This window comes from Anneissia japonica, unplaced genomic scaffold, assembly GCF_011630105.1.
Source record: "Anneissia japonica isolate Jap-2015-1 unplaced genomic scaffold, ASM1163010v1 scaffold1128_len1000024_cov185, whole genome shotgun sequence".
Lineage (NCBI taxonomy): Eukaryota > Metazoa > Echinodermata > Crinoidea > Comatulida > Comatulidae > Anneissia > Anneissia japonica.
The window spans coordinates 981833-1001034 of NW_022705247.1; the positions used below are offsets into that span (position 1 = coordinate 981833).

General features: G+C 34.8%; 3 protein-coding genes across 6 annotated transcripts; 1 reads left to right on the forward strand and 2 right to left on the reverse strand.

Annotated features, from left to right (window-relative positions):
* Nucleotides 1–1042: 1042 nt before the first annotated feature.
* Nucleotides 1043–5591, reverse strand: LOC117105437 (protein CEBPZOS-like). Of its 4 annotated transcripts, none has more exons than XM_033246564.1 (4): nt 5516–5591; nt 2360–2519; nt 2129–2173; nt 1043–1783 (listed from the first exon to the last, which is right to left on the reverse strand). In XM_033246564.1, the coding sequence occupies exons 2-4, from the start codon at nt 2466–2468 to the stop codon at nt 1686–1688; spliced, it is 252 nt and encodes an 83-aa protein (XP_033102455.1). In that variant the 5' UTR covers nt 2469–2519; nt 5516–5591; the 3' UTR covers nt 1043–1685. The 4 variants fall into 4 exon arrangements, with proteins under 4 accessions (XP_033102455.1, XP_033102456.1, XP_033102458.1 ...); XM_033246565.1 differs by having other exon boundaries at nt 2360–2532; nt 5516–5584; XM_033246567.1 differs by lacking the exon at nt 5516–5591 and adding an exon at nt 5234–5360.
* A 70-nt stretch (nt 5592–5661) lies between these two features.
* Nucleotides 5662–14215, forward strand: LOC117105435 (zinc transporter 6-like). Its single transcript, XM_033246562.1, has 10 exons — nt 5662–5920; nt 6457–6593; nt 6739–6823; nt 7646–7754; nt 8410–8490; nt 8763–8942; nt 10068–10187; nt 10371–10521; nt 11221–11334; nt 11506–14215. Exons 1-10 carry the CDS (start codon nt 5695–5697, stop codon nt 12160–12162), a joined length of 1860 nt encoding a protein of 619 aa, XP_033102453.1. The 5' UTR covers nt 5662–5694; the 3' UTR covers nt 12163–14215.
* A 2565-nt stretch (nt 14216–16780) lies between these two features.
* On the reverse strand, nt 16781–18936 carry LOC117105436 (lactoylglutathione lyase-like; the record flags this gene model as incomplete). Its single annotated transcript, XM_033246563.1, is given in 5 exon segments — nt 16781–17134; nt 17717–17806; nt 18139–18209; nt 18401–18541; nt 18854–18936. Coding segments are annotated over 5 exon segments (471 nt in total), but the record flags the coding sequence as incomplete, so codon positions are not given.
* Nucleotides 18937–19202: the final 266 nt, after the last annotated feature.

A 19202-nucleotide genomic window follows, 5' to 3' on the forward strand; every position in this document is an offset into this window, starting at 1 on the left:
GTGTAGGCTAGCTAGCCTTTGTTGAAATGGCACTTCATGAAAAGGGGGGTTCGTTCGAACCCAACGAACCCCCCTGGCTACGGGCTTGGATTCTATGTGATGTCATTACATTATATCTTTCTGTTATTACACAAATTGTGTTGATTTTTGAAGTGACTAATAGCTTGAAATGCTTATTTCAGTTCACAATACAAATTTTATTCGAAGTTTATTAATGCAAGTAAATGATAATTAGCATAATTACACATTTTTCTACTGTCTTCTTAAAACATGCCTGACAGTGAAACCAATCGGACTTGCCATACACTTGCTATTATTTTGGTAACAAAGAATTTACCAATAAAGACAACATCATCACAGCACTACAATCCATATCGAGCCAAAATGTTAAAATTTGATGATTCAATTATTTGTTATCATTTATGTAAGGTTTTAATGACGTTGTTTAGATGTAGGCTAAATAATTTATGGCACAATATCATAAAAGAACAATAAGATATAAGTAGGATTACAGGCATTTAATATTTCAAACAGAATAATTTGTTTGCAGTTCCGATAATTTTCAGAAAGGCAATTTTTGAAAGGCAAATTAATGAAGCAAATATACAGCAATAGCTTTCTTTTCATTATATTTTAAATTTATTCTGTTCAAAATGTTATATGGTGAAAATACAGCAAATAACCCATGAATTATATGGAAAATTCGTTATCAAGATTATTACACTGGGCGTCGAGAGGGGGGTCAGGGGGTCGCTGCCCTGGGTCTACTGGGGGCCCGGACCAAGATGAAAAATGATACTGATCTTAATTTTTATGATTGATTTTATATGTACCTCTCACTGCATGCAAAGTGGTATGTATATACGTGTATTATATATATAATTATTATCGTTTATTCATCAGATTATTCTGATACATCTACATTGCAAAAAAATAATCACATGGAATCATATTCATGTATGTGGGTTTGGGCAAAATAGGGTCTTAGGAGGAGACTTAATTTGGGGAGCGGCCGAGTGGTGGGGTCCCAAGTGAAGCCAAGTGAAGGGGGGGGGGGGCCCATGTGAGGTGTTGCCCCGGGGCCCTTACTGGCTCTCGACACCACTGGTTAAGACTTTATGATCCACTTGGGCAGAGGCTACCAAAGTTTAGTAAAATAAACATAAATTGGATCCCATATAAACAAAAACATGCACATATTATTATCATTATATCACCTGTAACACATTCTGTATTACAGTATTGCCATCATAAAACGTCCTGTACAAAATCAGTCACATCTAAACTAGACAAATTCGAGCTGATAAAACGTAACAAATTCGAAGAGCTCCTCAAACTTCAAGAAGCTTTACAAAGAAATGTTACTAAATAAACAAATATAGTTAAGTTATTTATTTATTTTTTTTTACTATTATAGATAAGTCTAGCAGGAGGAACACATTTATTAGACAAGCATTGCTTTAGTGTTCTGCTTGCCCCTCTGTATAATGTAATGTAATGTTTTGAGTGAATAAAATAATTGATTGATCGAAATGCAGTCCAATATGCAGTAGAAACAAATGAGAATGAATCCAACTCCACCGCTCATGTTCCCTTTTTTTTCCAGGGAGACCAATCGCAACACAATAAAAACCTCTATAGATATATAAGTCCCGGCTTCTTCATTGCACAAATTTCCGTCAATGTCACGATTCTGGTGACGAATCTGTAATTTGACCCCATTGGGCATAATCATTCTTGCGTGCATCTGTTATTCCTCCATACTCGGCTGTCTTGTAGAAAACTATGAAAGAAGTAGAGTATATTAACACAGTACAACGTATGTAATAAACAGTGTTGTCAGCTTTCATCCTCAGTCATAGCCAAGAGCCATTTGACCTCTATATTCCCCACCACACTTATGTGACCTAATTTGCATATACACCCTCTATGGAGAATAAGTAACTAGCTTTCTCATATGTGTTCCATATTTGCTTGATCCAATGACCGGGAGTAATAATGTGAAGACCGTTATCTTTACTGATGATAATGATTATAATACAATAAATAGTAATACCATTCAAATTATAAAATACTGTAATGTTAATATTACAGTATTTTATAATTATATTAGACATTGTCATCTTACCTTCTAATACAACTGGATAATTATAGTGCATATATTTTCTGAAATCTAGATAAAAAAAAAAAAAATACAAAATAAATGTTGTCTAAAATAAATTTAATTTATTCATTTATGGTATACTAACAGGCAACGAAATTCACCATTTCTTTTACCAACATCCAATGAAATTCACTAATTATCTGACAGCAAATAATATTCACTAATATACAGTGGTAGATTCAAGTGAGGGCTCACCTTGGTTCGTGTTCATTTTGTGAAACACATAGTAACCACCTGCCACCGCCACCAGTTCAGCGTATATAACATACTTCATTCCATTCCAAATCCTCTTACTGCCGAACATTATGTTTAGGGGAATACAGATCACCAGTTTGGTATGTTGTCATACAGCAACCTAAAGTATAGTACTATAGTATTTATAAAATACAGTAATTAAGATTGAGCTGATTCTTAAAGTAAAGTAAAATACTCACCACTTGACATATACGGTATAACAACTCCCTGGGTATACATGCAGAGTTTGTAAATTGACATAATTTTCTGGGTTTTTTTTTTTAAATCTACATATACATGTAATTTCTTAACCGTAGGCATTCATCGTGTAATTAGCACTGAGCACATTATAAAAAATAATTAAAATCAAATAATCTTAAAATAGCGGCATTTATTAAGTTTGAATAATAGAGGTTCTTTTGTTGTTATTGCATGGAAAATATAATTAGCCAGTGTAGTGAGGCCGTATTCCGAACCTAACTTAATTAAAAAGATAGTTAAAATATGGTAGGTAAAATGCTAGTAGTAAAGAATCGAATAGCGGTTAACAGGCGAAAGCCTTCAACTGTAACTTTCTGTTACCTGTGTATAAAACTTACCAAACAATAGTAATTGATTTAATACTTTTAATGACTTATTTTATCATAAACCATACCATCTCTTTGATATTTTTTATTCTGAACCAAGATTATTAGTACGTTCCTACTAGTACCTTAGGGAACAGGTCAAAATGGCAAAAAAACAAAACGGCAATAAGTCAAAAGAGCAATGACCAAAACGGCAAAAAACCAAAACAGCAACAACTTTTAGACCAAAACGGTAATGGACCAAAATGGCAATGGACCAAAACGGCAAGACCAAAATGGCAATAAGTCAAAACCAGTTGACCATAAACTGTAGGCAACACAGTTAATAACTGAATTGCTGAATCAACAATAGTTTGCTTAAAACGCCTTTTTTTTAAAATTAAAAAGTTATTAAAAGTAACGTTCTATGGGCGTTACCTTTAAAAACCCCCTCTTGATGTCGCACCTTATTCATGAACTTTAAGGTGCTGTTAACTCGTATTTACCTCGGTTTGATGGTTTTATTTTAACTGCCGTTACTAATTACTGTATAACAAAAAAAAGTACAACTCAAATAAAATTAACAGACCATTCTGATTCAATATTTATTTTGGTATATCATCAGTTCAGTCCTCATCATCAAAACATTGTACAGAACAGATAAAATTCGCACAAGGCAGGACAAAAAAATATTACAATAAAAGATGATGCAAGGATGGTCTATGAAAGTTTTCTTTAAGAAGTAAAACTTAATTCCAATGTGGCACTACATAAAAGTACAATGATTAATAATAATAATAATAATAATAATAATAATAATAATAATAATAATAATAATAATAATAATAGCATAACATACAAATTCAATAGTAAAAAGATTGGGGGAATCACAATATAAAAGCAGTAAACATTTAAATGATTAAAACTTTAAAATACAGACAAAATGAGGCTAAACAATTTATGTCATAAAAGTAAAAGAGCACGAAAGAAAAAAAAAACACTTTAAAGAATAACAACATTAATAATAATAATAATAATTAAAAAAAATTATAATATTAATAATAATAATAATAATAATAATAATAATTATTATTATTATTATTATAACAACAACAATACAACATACAAATTCAAAAGAAAGAAAGATTGGGGGGGAACACAAATATATAATATATACAATATAAAACCAGTGAACATTTAAATAATTAAAACCTTAAAATACAGATAATATATGAGGCTAATAATAATATGAAAGCAAAAAACGGGGAAAAAAAATAAATAACACTTTAAAATATATATGTAAAAAAAAAACACAGAAAAAAAAAACCAAAAAAAAAAAAACGATTCAAAAAATTATAAGATAAGCCGGTGGCGCTTCAGTCTTCTTGGCATTGATTTTTGCTCCGTTGCATACCTGCCAACCCTACCGATTTAGGCGGTAGGCTACCGATTTTCTCACTTTTCTACCGCCTACCGAATTACCAGGCTGTTCCTACCGATTTTTAAAAATTGAAAATCAACATTATTTTATGCTAAGTTCTCAATCAAAATAATCTTGTTTTTTTTAGTGTTTGTACACTAGACACCGCAAGCTATATTATTTTTTGGCGCCTGGTGCAGTAGCCTATGGTAACTTGAGGCAAGCGTGGTGTTGAGTCACCTAGGATAGCCTAGGAGTAGTGTGGGATCACACGAGGCCACGATCTATCATCTGATCCTATTTTTTATAGTTTTTCACAATGAGTAAAATAAAATCCAATGGAATAACAAATTTAAAGACCAATGGACTGCAGACCACAGTTGTATTAAGTAATCGAGGAAAGGTCAGTTTCATGCTTTTTGTGTGAGTTGCAGGACAGACTTTGAAACTATAGTGTGTTGACTTTTTTTAATGTATGAGTTTGACTAACTGAACATTTCCTATTCTTTCCATTTTTTGTAACTCTAAAATTGATTATCTAAACCCTTAAATTTACTGAACTGTTATAGCTGCACCCCTGGACCCCCCCCCATTGTTGGGAGGGGGATATCCCCCTCCCCAACCCCCCCCCCGCCTTGGGCTTCGCACTCGGATGGTGCTACGCGCCATTTTCTCAATAACTTCCTACCTCTTTTCTTCTTTTAAATGTTGGCAGGTATGCCGTTGCCGTTTTGGTCTAGGCCTATGCCTATTTCCGTTTTGGTAATTTACATTGCCGTTTTGGGCTGTTGCCGTTTTGGTACTTATCATTGCCGTTTTGGTTTTTGCCGTTTTGTCCACAAACCGTACCATAGGCCCTAAGCTCACCGCACTATCTTCATACACACAAATCACAGCGGCCGTGAACAGCAGCATCACTCTCGCATAGGATTTTAGAGGGAGGTGGACCTGTCATAATAGGCCTAGCATACGTCCGGTGATAAAAAAAAAAAATGAAGACACGAAAACCTGGCGGATAGCCTTACTAATGAACTATACGTCACCAGAAAACTTCGGTTAGCTTTTACTGAAAATACTAGGAGTGGACTAACTCAATCGTAAATTATTGTACATAAATTAAAAACAAAATACCTTTTTGTAAAACGTGATTGTACTTCGAATGTGCTGCCACCAACGTTTCATCAATCTATTTTGGTTTTGTAAACCCACTTTTGTACGTTTTTATTGGTTGAGACTGTATTTTTTGCAAAACTTCATCCAATCACATTGTAGTTTGTAGAGGCTTTAATGGTGATGTAAACGTGAACAATATGGCTTCCGATCGGTTAACTTTTAACGTAAAAACATCCACGTTGCAAGACCAAAATGAAAGGTTTTTGACTAGAAAAATGGCATACAATGCAATGGAAAATAACTTTGGGCATTCATCGTATGACACGATGAAAAGGCAAGAATTAGTGGCTTTAGATATTGATGCGCCAGACATGTCAATGGATATAGCCTCAACTGGCGGTGGAGTAGAATTCCTTTCGGCCGGTGAGTCAGTGTTGTTGTTAGCTAGGCCTAGTAGGGGCCTAGCCTAGGCCCTGTGTGATTCAATAAGTGTGACAGGAGCATTGTCAGGAGGGCCTAGATATTTGGTCAAATTGTCTTTGAATTCAAAATTAATTAATAATATTTGTAATTCCAAATATTTCAATGGAAAATAGATAACCAGAACCAATATATTTACTTCCTTATTTATAATATAAATAGGGGCTACTGTAACGTTTATATCAGTATGATCTAAACGAGGCCTAGGCCCCCTTGGGGATGTTTAGAGGAGATTATAAAGTGAAAAATAAACTTTTTATTGTGGTATCAAAAGCCTTTTTACAGGTATTTTATTTTACGACCTACCACATCTCATGCATTCATCATTCACTATTTACAATTAATTAATATTAGCGCATTAATAAACCAGTTTGGATAACTGGTGGGTCTTACATAAATACTGTGTCATTTTTATATTCAATTTTATATAACCTAACAGTTTAAATATACACTTTGAAATATTACTTCATTCAACACAGACCTGAGACAGAGAGGCACAACAAATGGTTCTACTAAAGGATATATATCGGGAACGATTCAACCATTTTCACGTAATCAAACTGGTATTATTGGCCGAGTTGTTCAGGAGTGGAAATCACTGGCTGGCAAAGCACAGGTAAAATAAATTTCAACAATTGCTGTGCTCCAGTTTTATGATACATGATCATATGTGTTTTGATTTTACTTAAATATCTAAGAAAACAATTGTATTATTCATTCACAATTGATGGCAAATTGGTACATGTATACTCACATTTCAGACAAGAAGACTTGCAATATTTAGTGTATTTACAGTGATTTGTATTTTGGTCTTGCTCATATGGTGTAATTCTACAGGCAGTATGGGTAAGAAAACATTTAATTACACACTCACTGAAACATGTATCCAAAGTTATTAGCTTGAAGCAAACTTTTACTAAGTTAGAATCCCTCCTTTTGGAATGCCTCTATTTTGGGGACACTCCTATCAAAGATACTAGAAATACAAGATAGAGTTCTCCGCACAAAAAAAGTGTTCCACCGGGTTCCACCGAAATGCATGGTGGGAATACGAAAAATGGGACGCCCCCTACAGCTGGATCTAAAAAAACTTGTGCAAAACTTTCGTTACCAAGTCGTCGCGTATTTTATTATCAATTCTCAACAAAGATACTAGATATAAAAACAAACTGGAATAGACACCCAGACAGTGACATATCGGTGAATACATAACCTCCTTGGTGGCGGTAGAAATCGTTGCTATTATCCAAATAATACACAAAACAATTAAAGCATAATCATGAATCAGTAAAGAATAAAACAACAATATAGCGCAGAATCGCATGGCCGGAGGGCACGACTTCCGCCTCATTTTTACAATGCGAGAACTCTATCTTGTATTTCTAGTATCTTTGCTCCTATTATGTGGATATATGTAGATTAATGCTACGGCCAATACCTATTAAAGGACATCTAAAAAAAAACCTGAACAATAAATTACAGTGCCTTGGGCATTTATTTAAATAATTTACAGTACTGGAAGTTAATAAATCCTTTGAAATGAGCTACTGTAGTCAGTTTTCCGAGTCCATATATTTAATTTTGTACGATGGATGCTTTTCTTTATTTGCTTATAAACGTAACATTAATTTTTGTTAATTTTCCTTCATAATATTTTTCATATTCCAGCCTTAACTGCATACACCAATCTTTTAATCTTTGACTTAACATACCTTGGAACAGCATTGGTTAGTATATGGGTGAGACAACAGAAATCATCGTCTTCATTTTCCTTTGGGTAAGCAATAGTTTTAATTATTTTAATTTCAATGAAGAATTTTGAGAAAGAATAATAATAATAAGAATAATAATAATAATAATAGTAACATGCAGACATTTCAAAACATCAAAGGCACTGTGAACAATTAACCAAATGAAAGCGTTTTTGTAAACAAAAATGTTTTAAGTTAGTTTTTAATGACTCATATTAGAATTGTAATGAGCTGGCATATATTATGTGCCTGTTGAAAATGAAAACACCTTTAACTCAATCCTGTGAAGCAATACATATCCTCTTTTATATCTAGATGCACCAGATGATCTGTGTAATGTGTTCACTCATATGGAAACCACAGAACATGTAGATAACGAGCTGGGTTCACCAATTGATTTTGTTGTGTGCTATTAATTTTGTTGCATTTAATTTCTACCTAGTAACAAGTAGTAACTGTTCAAATGGCGCCATATAAATTGAGTGATTGATTGTTTAATTTGAAATTAATTTGGCCATAATTGAAAATGAAATATATGATTCTATGTTTGTATATCATATCTTTAATCTGTTCATGTGGTAATCACATAAATAAGTGAATATCTTGTTTATACTTACTGTATAATTTGATTATATTAGGGCATAAGAAGCTATTTAACAATGTATTTAATTTTTTAAATAGGTACGAGAGGTTTGAAGTATTAGCTGTTTTTGCAAGTACTATGTTGGCAATATTTGGAGCAGTTTTTATTATGAAAGAAAGGTTTGGAGAAATTTTAAATACTTTCTTATCCTCAACGCTATCAACTATGTCTCTTCATCAGGCTAAAGCACTGTCCAGATAATCAAATATTCTTTGACAACAAAATCTTGTAGGTCCAGATATAGTCATAATGGGCCTATATAATAGTCATAATGTGAAAATGCCCATATTTGGGCATGTCATATGTTTTTGTTATATAAAATTTGATAGTTTGATGCTCTGAATTATTTTGTACTTGAGATTGATAAATAAAATGTTCTCTTTCTATCTAGTACTGAGCTTTTACTTAAGCCAGAGGAGGTGCATACTGGTAGGCTACTACTAGGGGCTGGCCTAGGATTCTTCTGCCATATCTTTGTCATATATGGAGTGAAAAATGTAGCTTTTGACCATGTGATTGCTGCGTCTAGTTCCAGTTGGCTGCAAGTGCATTTTGCTGATATGAGCAGAAGGTAGGATGTGCTGTGTATATTCTCTCAGTGTTATAACTATCAACTTCGTTTGTGTCTGATGCACGAGACAAAAAAAAAATTAAAATTTGATTACAGTGCTTCTATGTAATAACCACGCAAGAGATCACCCTTCTGGTTTTTTTTTAGAATTGTAGTGGAACTGCTATGGATTAGCTGTTGGTGGTTATAGCTTCGTTTTATATTTTATGTGACCTGTATTCACATTTTGATGAATAATCGCCTACACATATTATTTTTTATAAACATTTTTATGACTCTCTTATTGTACGTGAGAGTTGGCAGATGTACAGTGTTCAGCATATTGATTCATTGAAGATAATCAGGTCTGAAAATTTTACAATGGGCAGGTGTGAATATTTTACTATGGGCAGGCCTGAATAATGGACTACTGCTAAGCCCTGACAGTGTCTGTCTTCTGGTTATTGTTGGCAAAAGTCTCACAAAATGGAAACCATGATGACTGATGATGCGCATTTGTAAACTTGAGTGTGGAACATGCACTTATTTTTAGCCCTGCTTTCTGAGTAACATTTTCTAATTGATTGGTTGTTGCAAAATCAGGCCTGTAGCCAGGGGTGGGGATTTATGGTTCGGGCAACCCCGCTCCCCCCTCCCCCCGAATTTCCTCAAATCCAACAAATGCACCGCAGGCATTTTTCAAACATAACTGCTTTTATTAGCCTTATTTAATTCCGTGAAACGCAGAAATCCTCTGGCTTTCTCCCACCCCACCGAGGCTTTGCCCCTGGACCCCAGGCCCAGAGAACCCCCCCCCCCCTGGAAGCACCTGGCTATGGGCCTGCAAATGTTTTGTGGTAGCCTGCAATTTAATTCTACTATTAATCATGTTCAGAAACATTACTTTCTGGCCTTGCTCTAAATTTTGTTTATAAACTAGCTCTGGTTATAACTATAAGTTAGTGGAAGATTTTACTAGCCCATATACTGTTTACTGGACCAATCAAGCTTGGCCCTATGCTAGGAGAATTTCTTACTACCCTGTATATCACTGGTCAGCAAAAAAAAGAACATTTTCTAGACTACAGATTTTTTGGCCATAGAAGATCTAATTAATCATGGTGAATTTTGCTGTTTATTTTTCAGTTTTTGCTCTGTATTACCTGGCTTAGATAGGCTGCTGTTACCGCGTGTCAACCCCCTCATGTTGATTGGTCTTGCTGGAGGGGTTGCTCTATTTATTGTTGATCTACTTGTTGATGTAAAGTAAGTCATCATTTACTATCACTTATAATAATTACATTAATTCAGTACCTAAAAGCATGAAATTTAAAAGGTGATGTTCTGCATCGAAAGATTTCTGCGTTTGCAAATACTAGAGTTATAGATAAGTCAATAAAATATAAACTTTTTAAACCTGTTTTTTTAAATCTGTTATTTTTTTTACAGTAATTATTATGTAGCTGATATATTGGCGGCGTACAGTATAGCGTTGATGATCTGTGGGACAATGTTCCCTATGAGTGTATATAGTGGAACAATATTGCTGCAGACTACCCCAGAACACATCATTGGTCAGTTGGACAAGAGTTTGAGAGAGGTAGAATATTATATGAAGATTGGTATTTTTATAGGCCACTGTGTTTAAATTATTTATATATTTTTATTTCAATAATAATAATAACTGTGTATTTACTGCCTGCACTCTATACTATAGTTTGCACTGCAGAATTCTTCACAAAATACAGTATGCTGGTATTGGGATGTTTTACCAAAAGACTGACAGACTATAATGTATGCAAATTAATTAACACTTAGGTGAGACTTGTTTTATACCTTGTTTAACGAACCTGCCACCCGCCACTAATGATTTTAAATAAAAAAAAAAACTTTATTTTTTATCAATTTGTGTAATCACCCGCCACGAAAAAAATGTAAATTTCAGAAAAAAAGTCACTGCCTAGAAGTCTTAAAAAATAAGATATGAATGTTTCTTCCTAATTATATAAATTTAACCATCCTATTTCTTACTACACTGTTTACATTCACCAATAACATTTTATTTTTATTTTCTCCTTTGCCTGGACGTTTTTGGCAAAACTTTTTGCTAAATAAGAAAACAAAATTTTATCTTAATTTTTTTTCCCCACCCTTCTCTGGCGATCTTTAAAAAAGTAAGTTTGTGAAGCAAGGTATAATAAAAAAAGTTTTGCCTTATTTACATTGTATACAAGTTCTAAGTATGTTCTATGAAATTTATAATCATAATGATTTAACTTGTTTTTTATCTTTACCATAGGCCTCCACTTTAGATGGCGTTTTAGAGTTTCGTAATGAACATTTCTGGACTTTATCATTTGGAACTCTGGCCGGGTCATTACATGTACGAGTACGTAGAGATGCTGACGAACAGGTAAAGATTGAGGTTCATATTCATTTTTAACATGTTCTATTAGCAAGTTCAGCTCAAGAAACACAGTGGCAGCCAGGACTCCACTGCAAATAAGTCTTTGTATGTAATGGACGGTATAGATTTTTTAAAAATTATTTTCACATTTGTTTTTTTTTTTGCTTTTTTTCACAGCTTGTTTTAGCCCATGTTGCAAATAAATTATCAAATCTAGTTTTCAACCTAACAATTCAAGTGATCAAAGACGATTGGACACGTCCGTCATCAATGGCAGGCTTTACCAGAGGAACACTCAAAACATTTACTAGTCTCCCTCCGCCAGCACCTTTATCCTCTAATATATCAACTGTATACAACCCGAGAGAACAGCCATACCAATTAGCGTCTGGAATTGAGAAAGAGTATAAATCAGCCTTTTTATCAACGCCAACTCGTGCATCTAGTACACCACATGGAACGCCAATGAAGGATTTAAGTTTCCATTCAAATTTAGAACCTATTTCTAATGGACCTCAACAGACAATTCCGAGTATCACGTCACGATATGCTGCCAGTACTACAGTAGGGTTATCAGCATTTGCATCTAACACTTACGCAGAGGCTAATCCAAGTCAGTTTAGAGCAAACCCTAGAGTTGGAATTGATTTCTCAAAGCCTTACTTACCTAAAGACACTTACAGGGTGCAAACCACAGGGCTGAATTCTGGACCTGTATCAAGTAGACAAGGTGCAGGGACATCTTTTGATATGAATAGCTTAGGAAAAGTCAATTTTTATGGTGCAGAGGGCAGCAGACAACCATACGTTAATAGATTCACAGAGAACAGGTGATCCTGAGATTTATCTGAATAATAATGTTTTACCCACCTGGAATATTTATAATTAATGCTTACATAAACAAACAACTCTTTTTTTTTTATCATTAGTGGCTTGGTGATATGTTAGAACATTATCAAATATATTTGCATATAAGGACACAGATAATTATAAACTGACTATATAGCTTACCATTTATTTATATTTACAATTTTCTTCTTTTATCATTGTTAATATAGTGTAACTGTTATTTTATGTTTAATTATATACAGTACATGCGATATTTATCTTCTAATGACAAATTTATTTTTAAAAATTATGAATATTCAGTAAAACATTTGATCAGTTTTATTGTATTTTAAAATTCTAAGGTTATTGTTGTTTTTGATTAGCTATTTTCTATAAATTTGTGCATAAAATCATTGTTGAGTAACTCTTCTTCTGTTTTTTTTTTTTTTGCTTAAGTAATATTTTGATGGCCACAATATTCTTTAGTGATCACAATATTTGTTGGTGCTATTTTATCTGTCTTAATATCATGTACTATATAATAGTAATTAAATTTCAAAGCATACTAAACGTTTTTGAATTTATCTGGGATTTTATATTAAAATAAGGAGATAAGTTTTCTAATACCTGTAGTGCAATATATTGGACTTGACAAGTATAAAGTCAGTTTCTCAATCAACCCTATTATGGATTTAAGGAGTTTGCATATGAGATGCATACCATATAGATAATTAATGTTGATCATGTTACTTACATACCATGCACAGTGTTATTGTTCATCAAATAAGCAGTGACAATTACACACATGTAATAGTCACTGCTATTTGATGACCAATAATATCTGCATAGTATTGGTTATCAAATAAGCAATGACTAATGCATGTTACAATTTATGGTATACAGATGTGGTTAAGTAGTAACAGGGTTCAAATTTCCTCAAAATGCTTCATCAGCAAATAGTTGCCTACAGCAACAAGCTTCATAAATTGATTTAAGAATAGGCCTATTCTGTAAATTAAAGTATACAATCCATTGTTGGGGCAGGTGACTCAACATCAAAAAGCTTGCTGTCGAGCCTGGGATTTACAATAGCAATGGAAGACCCTTTCTACAGCAATTGCTGTCTGTGCTGTGGGGGAGATTCAAACCCTGTTTAACACCTGTACAGGTGTGTTAAGAACTCATATGATATACATTTGGTTGATAGCACCCACATGATATACATTTGGTTGATAGCAGCAATATGATAGGCCTGTACAGGTGGCTCATAACAGCATATTATGTTAAACAGGTGGTTGATAATAATAATATGGGGTGTGTGTGGACACACCATTTACAAACTAAATATATTCATTTGCTGATCCAAACTAAAGTTAATGTGATTGCCAATCCCTAATATTGTTGTCTAAAAGCAAAATTTTGGTAACGTGTAAAGCCCGTTTTCCACTAGGCAAATTTATTCACGTGAATTGAAAGCGTGAGTTCATGCGCATTCACGTTCTATCAGGAGTTTTTCACTTCAGCGAAATCAGTAGTTTAAACTGTTTGGCGAAGCGAAAGAATGAGCAAGCAATCAGAGCTCAGAAAGCGAACCAACACTTTCGATTCGTGCAACTAAATTCGCCTACTTGAAAACAGGTTTAAAACATGATAAAATCTCTCCCCATGAACCTCACCAAGGCTTTTATTCCAGGACCCCTATTTTTTTAACACAGCCAATAATTTACTATATTTATTGATTTGGTCATTATGTACTAATTGTGGTATTTACTTCTCACAATGTTATATCAAAAAACAAATTTAGTTTTTAATAAAACGATAAAAATAATGCTGTATAAACTATGGTCATTTGAGGCATAGTGGAGTGGATTTGTCCACCCAGGATATTAGAAGGTAAGCATTTTAGTCACCAAGCCAAACCTTCTTTGTGCACCTTTCTATATTTGCTGATCAAATTTCTGTTGCTGCTTTGTACTCAACAGAGTACTTAACATTTTTCTTTTTTTTTTTGTGTATATTGTGAATAAAAGTTATGATGTAAATATTTAAGATTATGAAACATGCTTTATCTAGTTCATTATTTTATCCAGTTGTATTTTACAGGCAATTATTTTGTCATGGGTGGCGCCAGCAGGGGCTTGGCCTGTCGGGGAACGTTGAGGAGAAAACAGGTTGTCAGAGAGGGGGACAAAATACTACTGTTTTTAACATAGTAAAAGCTAAAAACAAATAAAGCCCGGAAGTGAGACTTTTTTACACCTTGTTCATCAGAGGAGGGTGGAAAAAAAATTTAAATTTAAAGGGGAAATTTAAAAAAAAAAATTTCGTCGGGAATAGCGCTTTTCTTCCCACTGAATTATTTTTATGTACATTATAAACAAATACTGTATGTTTAAAAGTGTAAATACACTCACGTGGCTACTAGAGTTACCGGTGGAGGATTAGGATCCTTTTTTTTTTTGGAAGTTAAAAAAAAAAAAAATAAGAAAAAAAAAAAATGATCGCCCAAAACGCCTCAGGTTATTTTCGGGCGTCTAGAAAACAAAAATTGCCCGTGGGCATGGGGTGGTGTTATCTTGATCGGCCCCCCCAGTTTCGAACCCCTCTCCCCTTTTTCGGACATCTCTAGACCCGCTCCTGGTTAGCCATGCTCTAATGTTTTATGAGCTATTTTCATGGAAATTATACGCTCTGCAGTGTGTAAGAGAGTACACCCTGCCATGTTTCGCTATGGTAAACATTGCATGTTGTCTTGAAAACGGTAACACTTTGATGATAGATTATATGGCTGAATGAATGTATTTAAAATATCAGACAAGAAACTATATATGTTAAATACTTAACTGTATATGTTAACTACTAATACCATTAAGGTTTTTTACATGGGACCATATTTTTCTGTTTTTGCTTTAGCTCATCATCTAGGCTAGGTCTAGGCCTCTATTCTTCTCTACTAGGCTCTTTGGTTTTTGGGCATCGCATCGTGTTGTAGAACCAGTGCCGCATACAGGCTGGCCGCATATAGTACCTTAGACCCCAGCAAGGCCAGACATAGGATAATGCCAGTTCGAGCGAAAAATTATCCAGTTCTGTGAACATTTCACAATTTTTAACTTTTACTGAACATTGATAGTTTTTTGTCCTCTTCATATTCAAAATGTTATTACTTGCCTCTTTTCTTCTGTGAGTCTATGCCTAGTTCTTACACATTCCGTACATAGAGACTAGGCCTTAATGTGGATTCAAGAATGTGGGGGAGAGGAAGCCCCGCCGGCCCGGTTCCCCTTCCCCCACCCTAAATTTGTCAAAATTTTTTAATATATTAAGAAAATTTGACTAAAATTTTCAGTCAAAGAGTGCCATTTACGGTCATCTAGCTAGCGGTGCCATTTTTCTTACCTCACTCGGAGCCCAACCATGGAATGGTGGGGGCTGAGGTAGGCTAATAGTATACACCCTCCACCACCTGTGAAAGTCTCTCTCCGGGCCCCTCTTTTTCAAATTCCTGGATCCGCCACAGCATTCTAGGGGTGTAGAATGCCCCGCCACAGGGGAAATTGTAACGGGCAAGGCAAAGGTTGGTGTCCTGGGCCCGCAGTTACGAGCGCGTAGTGCAAGAAAGTTTGCGCTAAAAATGTTTTTGAGGGGGCCCTGACAATCTGCAGGAGGGTCCATATTGCCAATTAGGCAACCCATGCCATTATTGAGGGCCCATGATAGCAATTATTTTTGAAAAAACAATGCTACCTGAAATTTCTATGAGGGCCCCCTGGTAAGCTTGAGCCTGGGGATCCCCCCCCCATCCCCTCTCAGTGGCCCTGCCCTGCACCTCCACAAGCTCCTAATAGAATAATAATGTGCAGTGCTATGTTAAATGTACCCTAACATTAAATACCGTTTGTTGTTTTTTTTAATTTCAGATTCTCTCCTACTGGGAAAAATATGATGCATTTTTTTTGGACATGGAACTTCCTAAAAAAACCATGAAGCACAGATTTCATTGAATTCCCTCAATACTGTAAACATCTCCAATTTATCTGGTCACTGATGGCAAGACACAGTAAGCTTCAAATACAGGTCTTAGGTCTTTACAAACAGTTTCTACGATTGGCTGCAGATAAGCCAGGAGCTACAAGCAGGGTCAAGCAAGAATTCCGTAAAAATGCTCGGATTGATCGGACAGATACACTGAGAATTGAATACATGATACGAAGAGGTCAACGACAGTTACAAACACTAAAATCAGGCTCTATTGTTCAGTTTGGAACATTTTCAAAGAATACAGACAATTGATACTCTATCACCAATTTATAAATAATGCGTGTATAAGTAGAGTATAATGACATGAGAGGGGATGGGAAAAGGTCATGGGAGAAGACCCAATATCAAGATTTTTATAGTATTTCCCTGGTATAAGCCTTATCCCAACCCCTAAATTCAGATTTTGTGGTAGTTAGCTTATACCTATGAATCTCTTGTCCATGAGAAAACTGTCAAGTTCATAAAAGGATAGCGGTGTTTCCTGATGGGGAGGGGGTGCATGATTCCCAGAAGGTTGTCTTGTGTCGCCCTGCTGGTGCTACCACTGACCACTGAGCAAATAAAATTGAAACTGATGTGCAACTTTATATATCTTTTTTTTATGGCGATGTTTACAATAGCATAACATTTTTTTGTTCTATCAACAATGAATACTGTATGTACGAAAAAAGAACAAGTGATTAAATAAGTAATTGTATTAATTTATTTTACTTATTTTTAAAGAAATAATGAATACATTACTTATAGTATACTACTATTTTGTTTCACTGAATTAAAAATAAAATTATCCATCTTAAAAGTATTGTACAGTATTCTAATCAATGTAAGTCTGATATTAAAATACACAGTGTCTATATTGTTGCCATCTTATGAGCAGTTAGTATCTCTATCCAGTAGCCATCAGGATCCTGTATAAAGGCCAGCCCTTTCATTGTACCTGAATATTGGAATAAAAAAGTTTGATGATTTAAATTAGTTACAAAAATTAAAAATACCTCTACACACAAAAATAAGCAAACATTTAGGGAAAGGTAAATGTAGAATACCCATAAATTGCAGCGTCATTGTGCTGAATTGCGTATGGTGTGGTCCGTGACTACCTAGCAGCAATAAAGAGGCGCTTCATGGTAGCTACATGTTCTCATCATTCCATGATGGGCTAAAATTAACCATAACATCGGGGTAACCACTCTACTTTTCCGAAAGATGCAATGGGTTGTGCACATGAGCCATATGTATTCACTGGTCTTTATCCGAGAAGACTTGGTTCTACCAACCGAACCATGGGCGAGGAGCGGCTGGAACCAGCGCCGATGTTAAGGCTGTAGTTAGCGGCGCCCTTGCCTTACTACTCAGCCACTCGACTCGTCCTGTATACATATATAGTGATGATATGCCTATATATGGTCATGATGTGATATCATCATAACTGTATTTAGGTATGTCACAGGTTTTCGTCAAATTAAATTTGGTAATCCAGACAGGGCATTACCATAAAGCATCAGTAAACTGTGCTTACCAGCATTCGGTTTCTTGATGAATTTTACTCCTAGTTCTTCAAATCGCTTACAAGCAACCTCAACATCAGGGACAGACAGTCCAATATGTCCTGTTACAAAAAAGATAGAGAAACTGAGAACCCAAATGTATTTAATTTTTGACTGCATTGTGAAACTGAAGGAGTGCATTTAACAAACAAATTTTGACAAATTTAATTTGGGTTATATTTAAATAGATTCATATTTATCAAGCTTGGCAATTGTTATACTGTAGAAATCAGTCATAATAAAACCAATTGGAAACTGTTTACACATTTTTATCAGATTCTTGCTTTTTTTCAACCTAGCTTGGAGAATATGTAAACGTTTTACAAATAAGGTCTAGAATAATTAAACTACATTTTATAACTCCAGAACCTCAAGACCATTATGATGTACTTACCAAAACCTTTTGGCTCAGAATTACCATTGTGGTAACCTTTGAACTCTGGGTCAGATTCTGTCCCATAATTACTGCAAAGAGAAACATATTCAACACATTTTCTTTTACGATTGAAAGCATAAAAGCATAATATAGTTTATCCAATACATAATTAATTGTATATTTTTGTTTAATATAAAAAAAAAAGTAAAGAGTGACGCTGTGACATCTGCAAGATAGCACTAGTAGAAGTACCAAAGGCAGAGAAAAGCCTAATACTAACTGGGTCAGTTCAATTGTGCCACTCTGTTGGAAGCACCATTTAGCTCTTTCAGCTCGATCGGCAGGGATGTCTTCAGGCTTGCAGTATCCCATAAAGTATAAGGAAAACTTCATACTGGGGAAATCGAAAGTATGTAACAACCTGAAACGAATAACAAAAAGAAATATACTGTAATTTTTTTAATGAAAAAAATGGAGAAAGAAGGAACTTAAATTCTAATTCTAATTTAAGACTGAGAGTGCCCTTTCCATTCATCTAGAGGTGCCATAATCACTGCGTACGTCAGCCAATCAAGTTTGGGCTGGGGTGCAGTCTGGACCTCCTCCCATAAAAGTTACCCCCCCCCACCCCCGAGTCCTAGGTCCCACCATCCCTGAATTCGCCACGGCTTTCAATCTACGTTTTAATTGAATTTTGTTTTGGTTCTTTTTTTACCATGTTTATGATAATTACCTCATTCCTAAAACCCTGGTGTAAAAGTCAAGTGAGACTTTGGGGTCTTTTATCCGGTACATCGTCTGTTGCATTATGAATTCCTGTGGTTGAAGGTAACAATAAATATATTTTTAAAAATTGCGATTTCTGTAATTATGCTGGCCTATCCTAAACCCAATGCAATGGCAAAAAATGATAATGTAGTTACAAAGTAGTAGATCTTTTAAATAAAGCATTGGCCTAATTTGAATCCAACTCGGCCACAAGTCAACTCGGCCACAGTCAACTCGGCCACAAGTCAACTCGGCCACAAGTCAACTCGGCCACAGTCAACTCGGCCACAAGTCAACTCGGCCACAAGTCAACT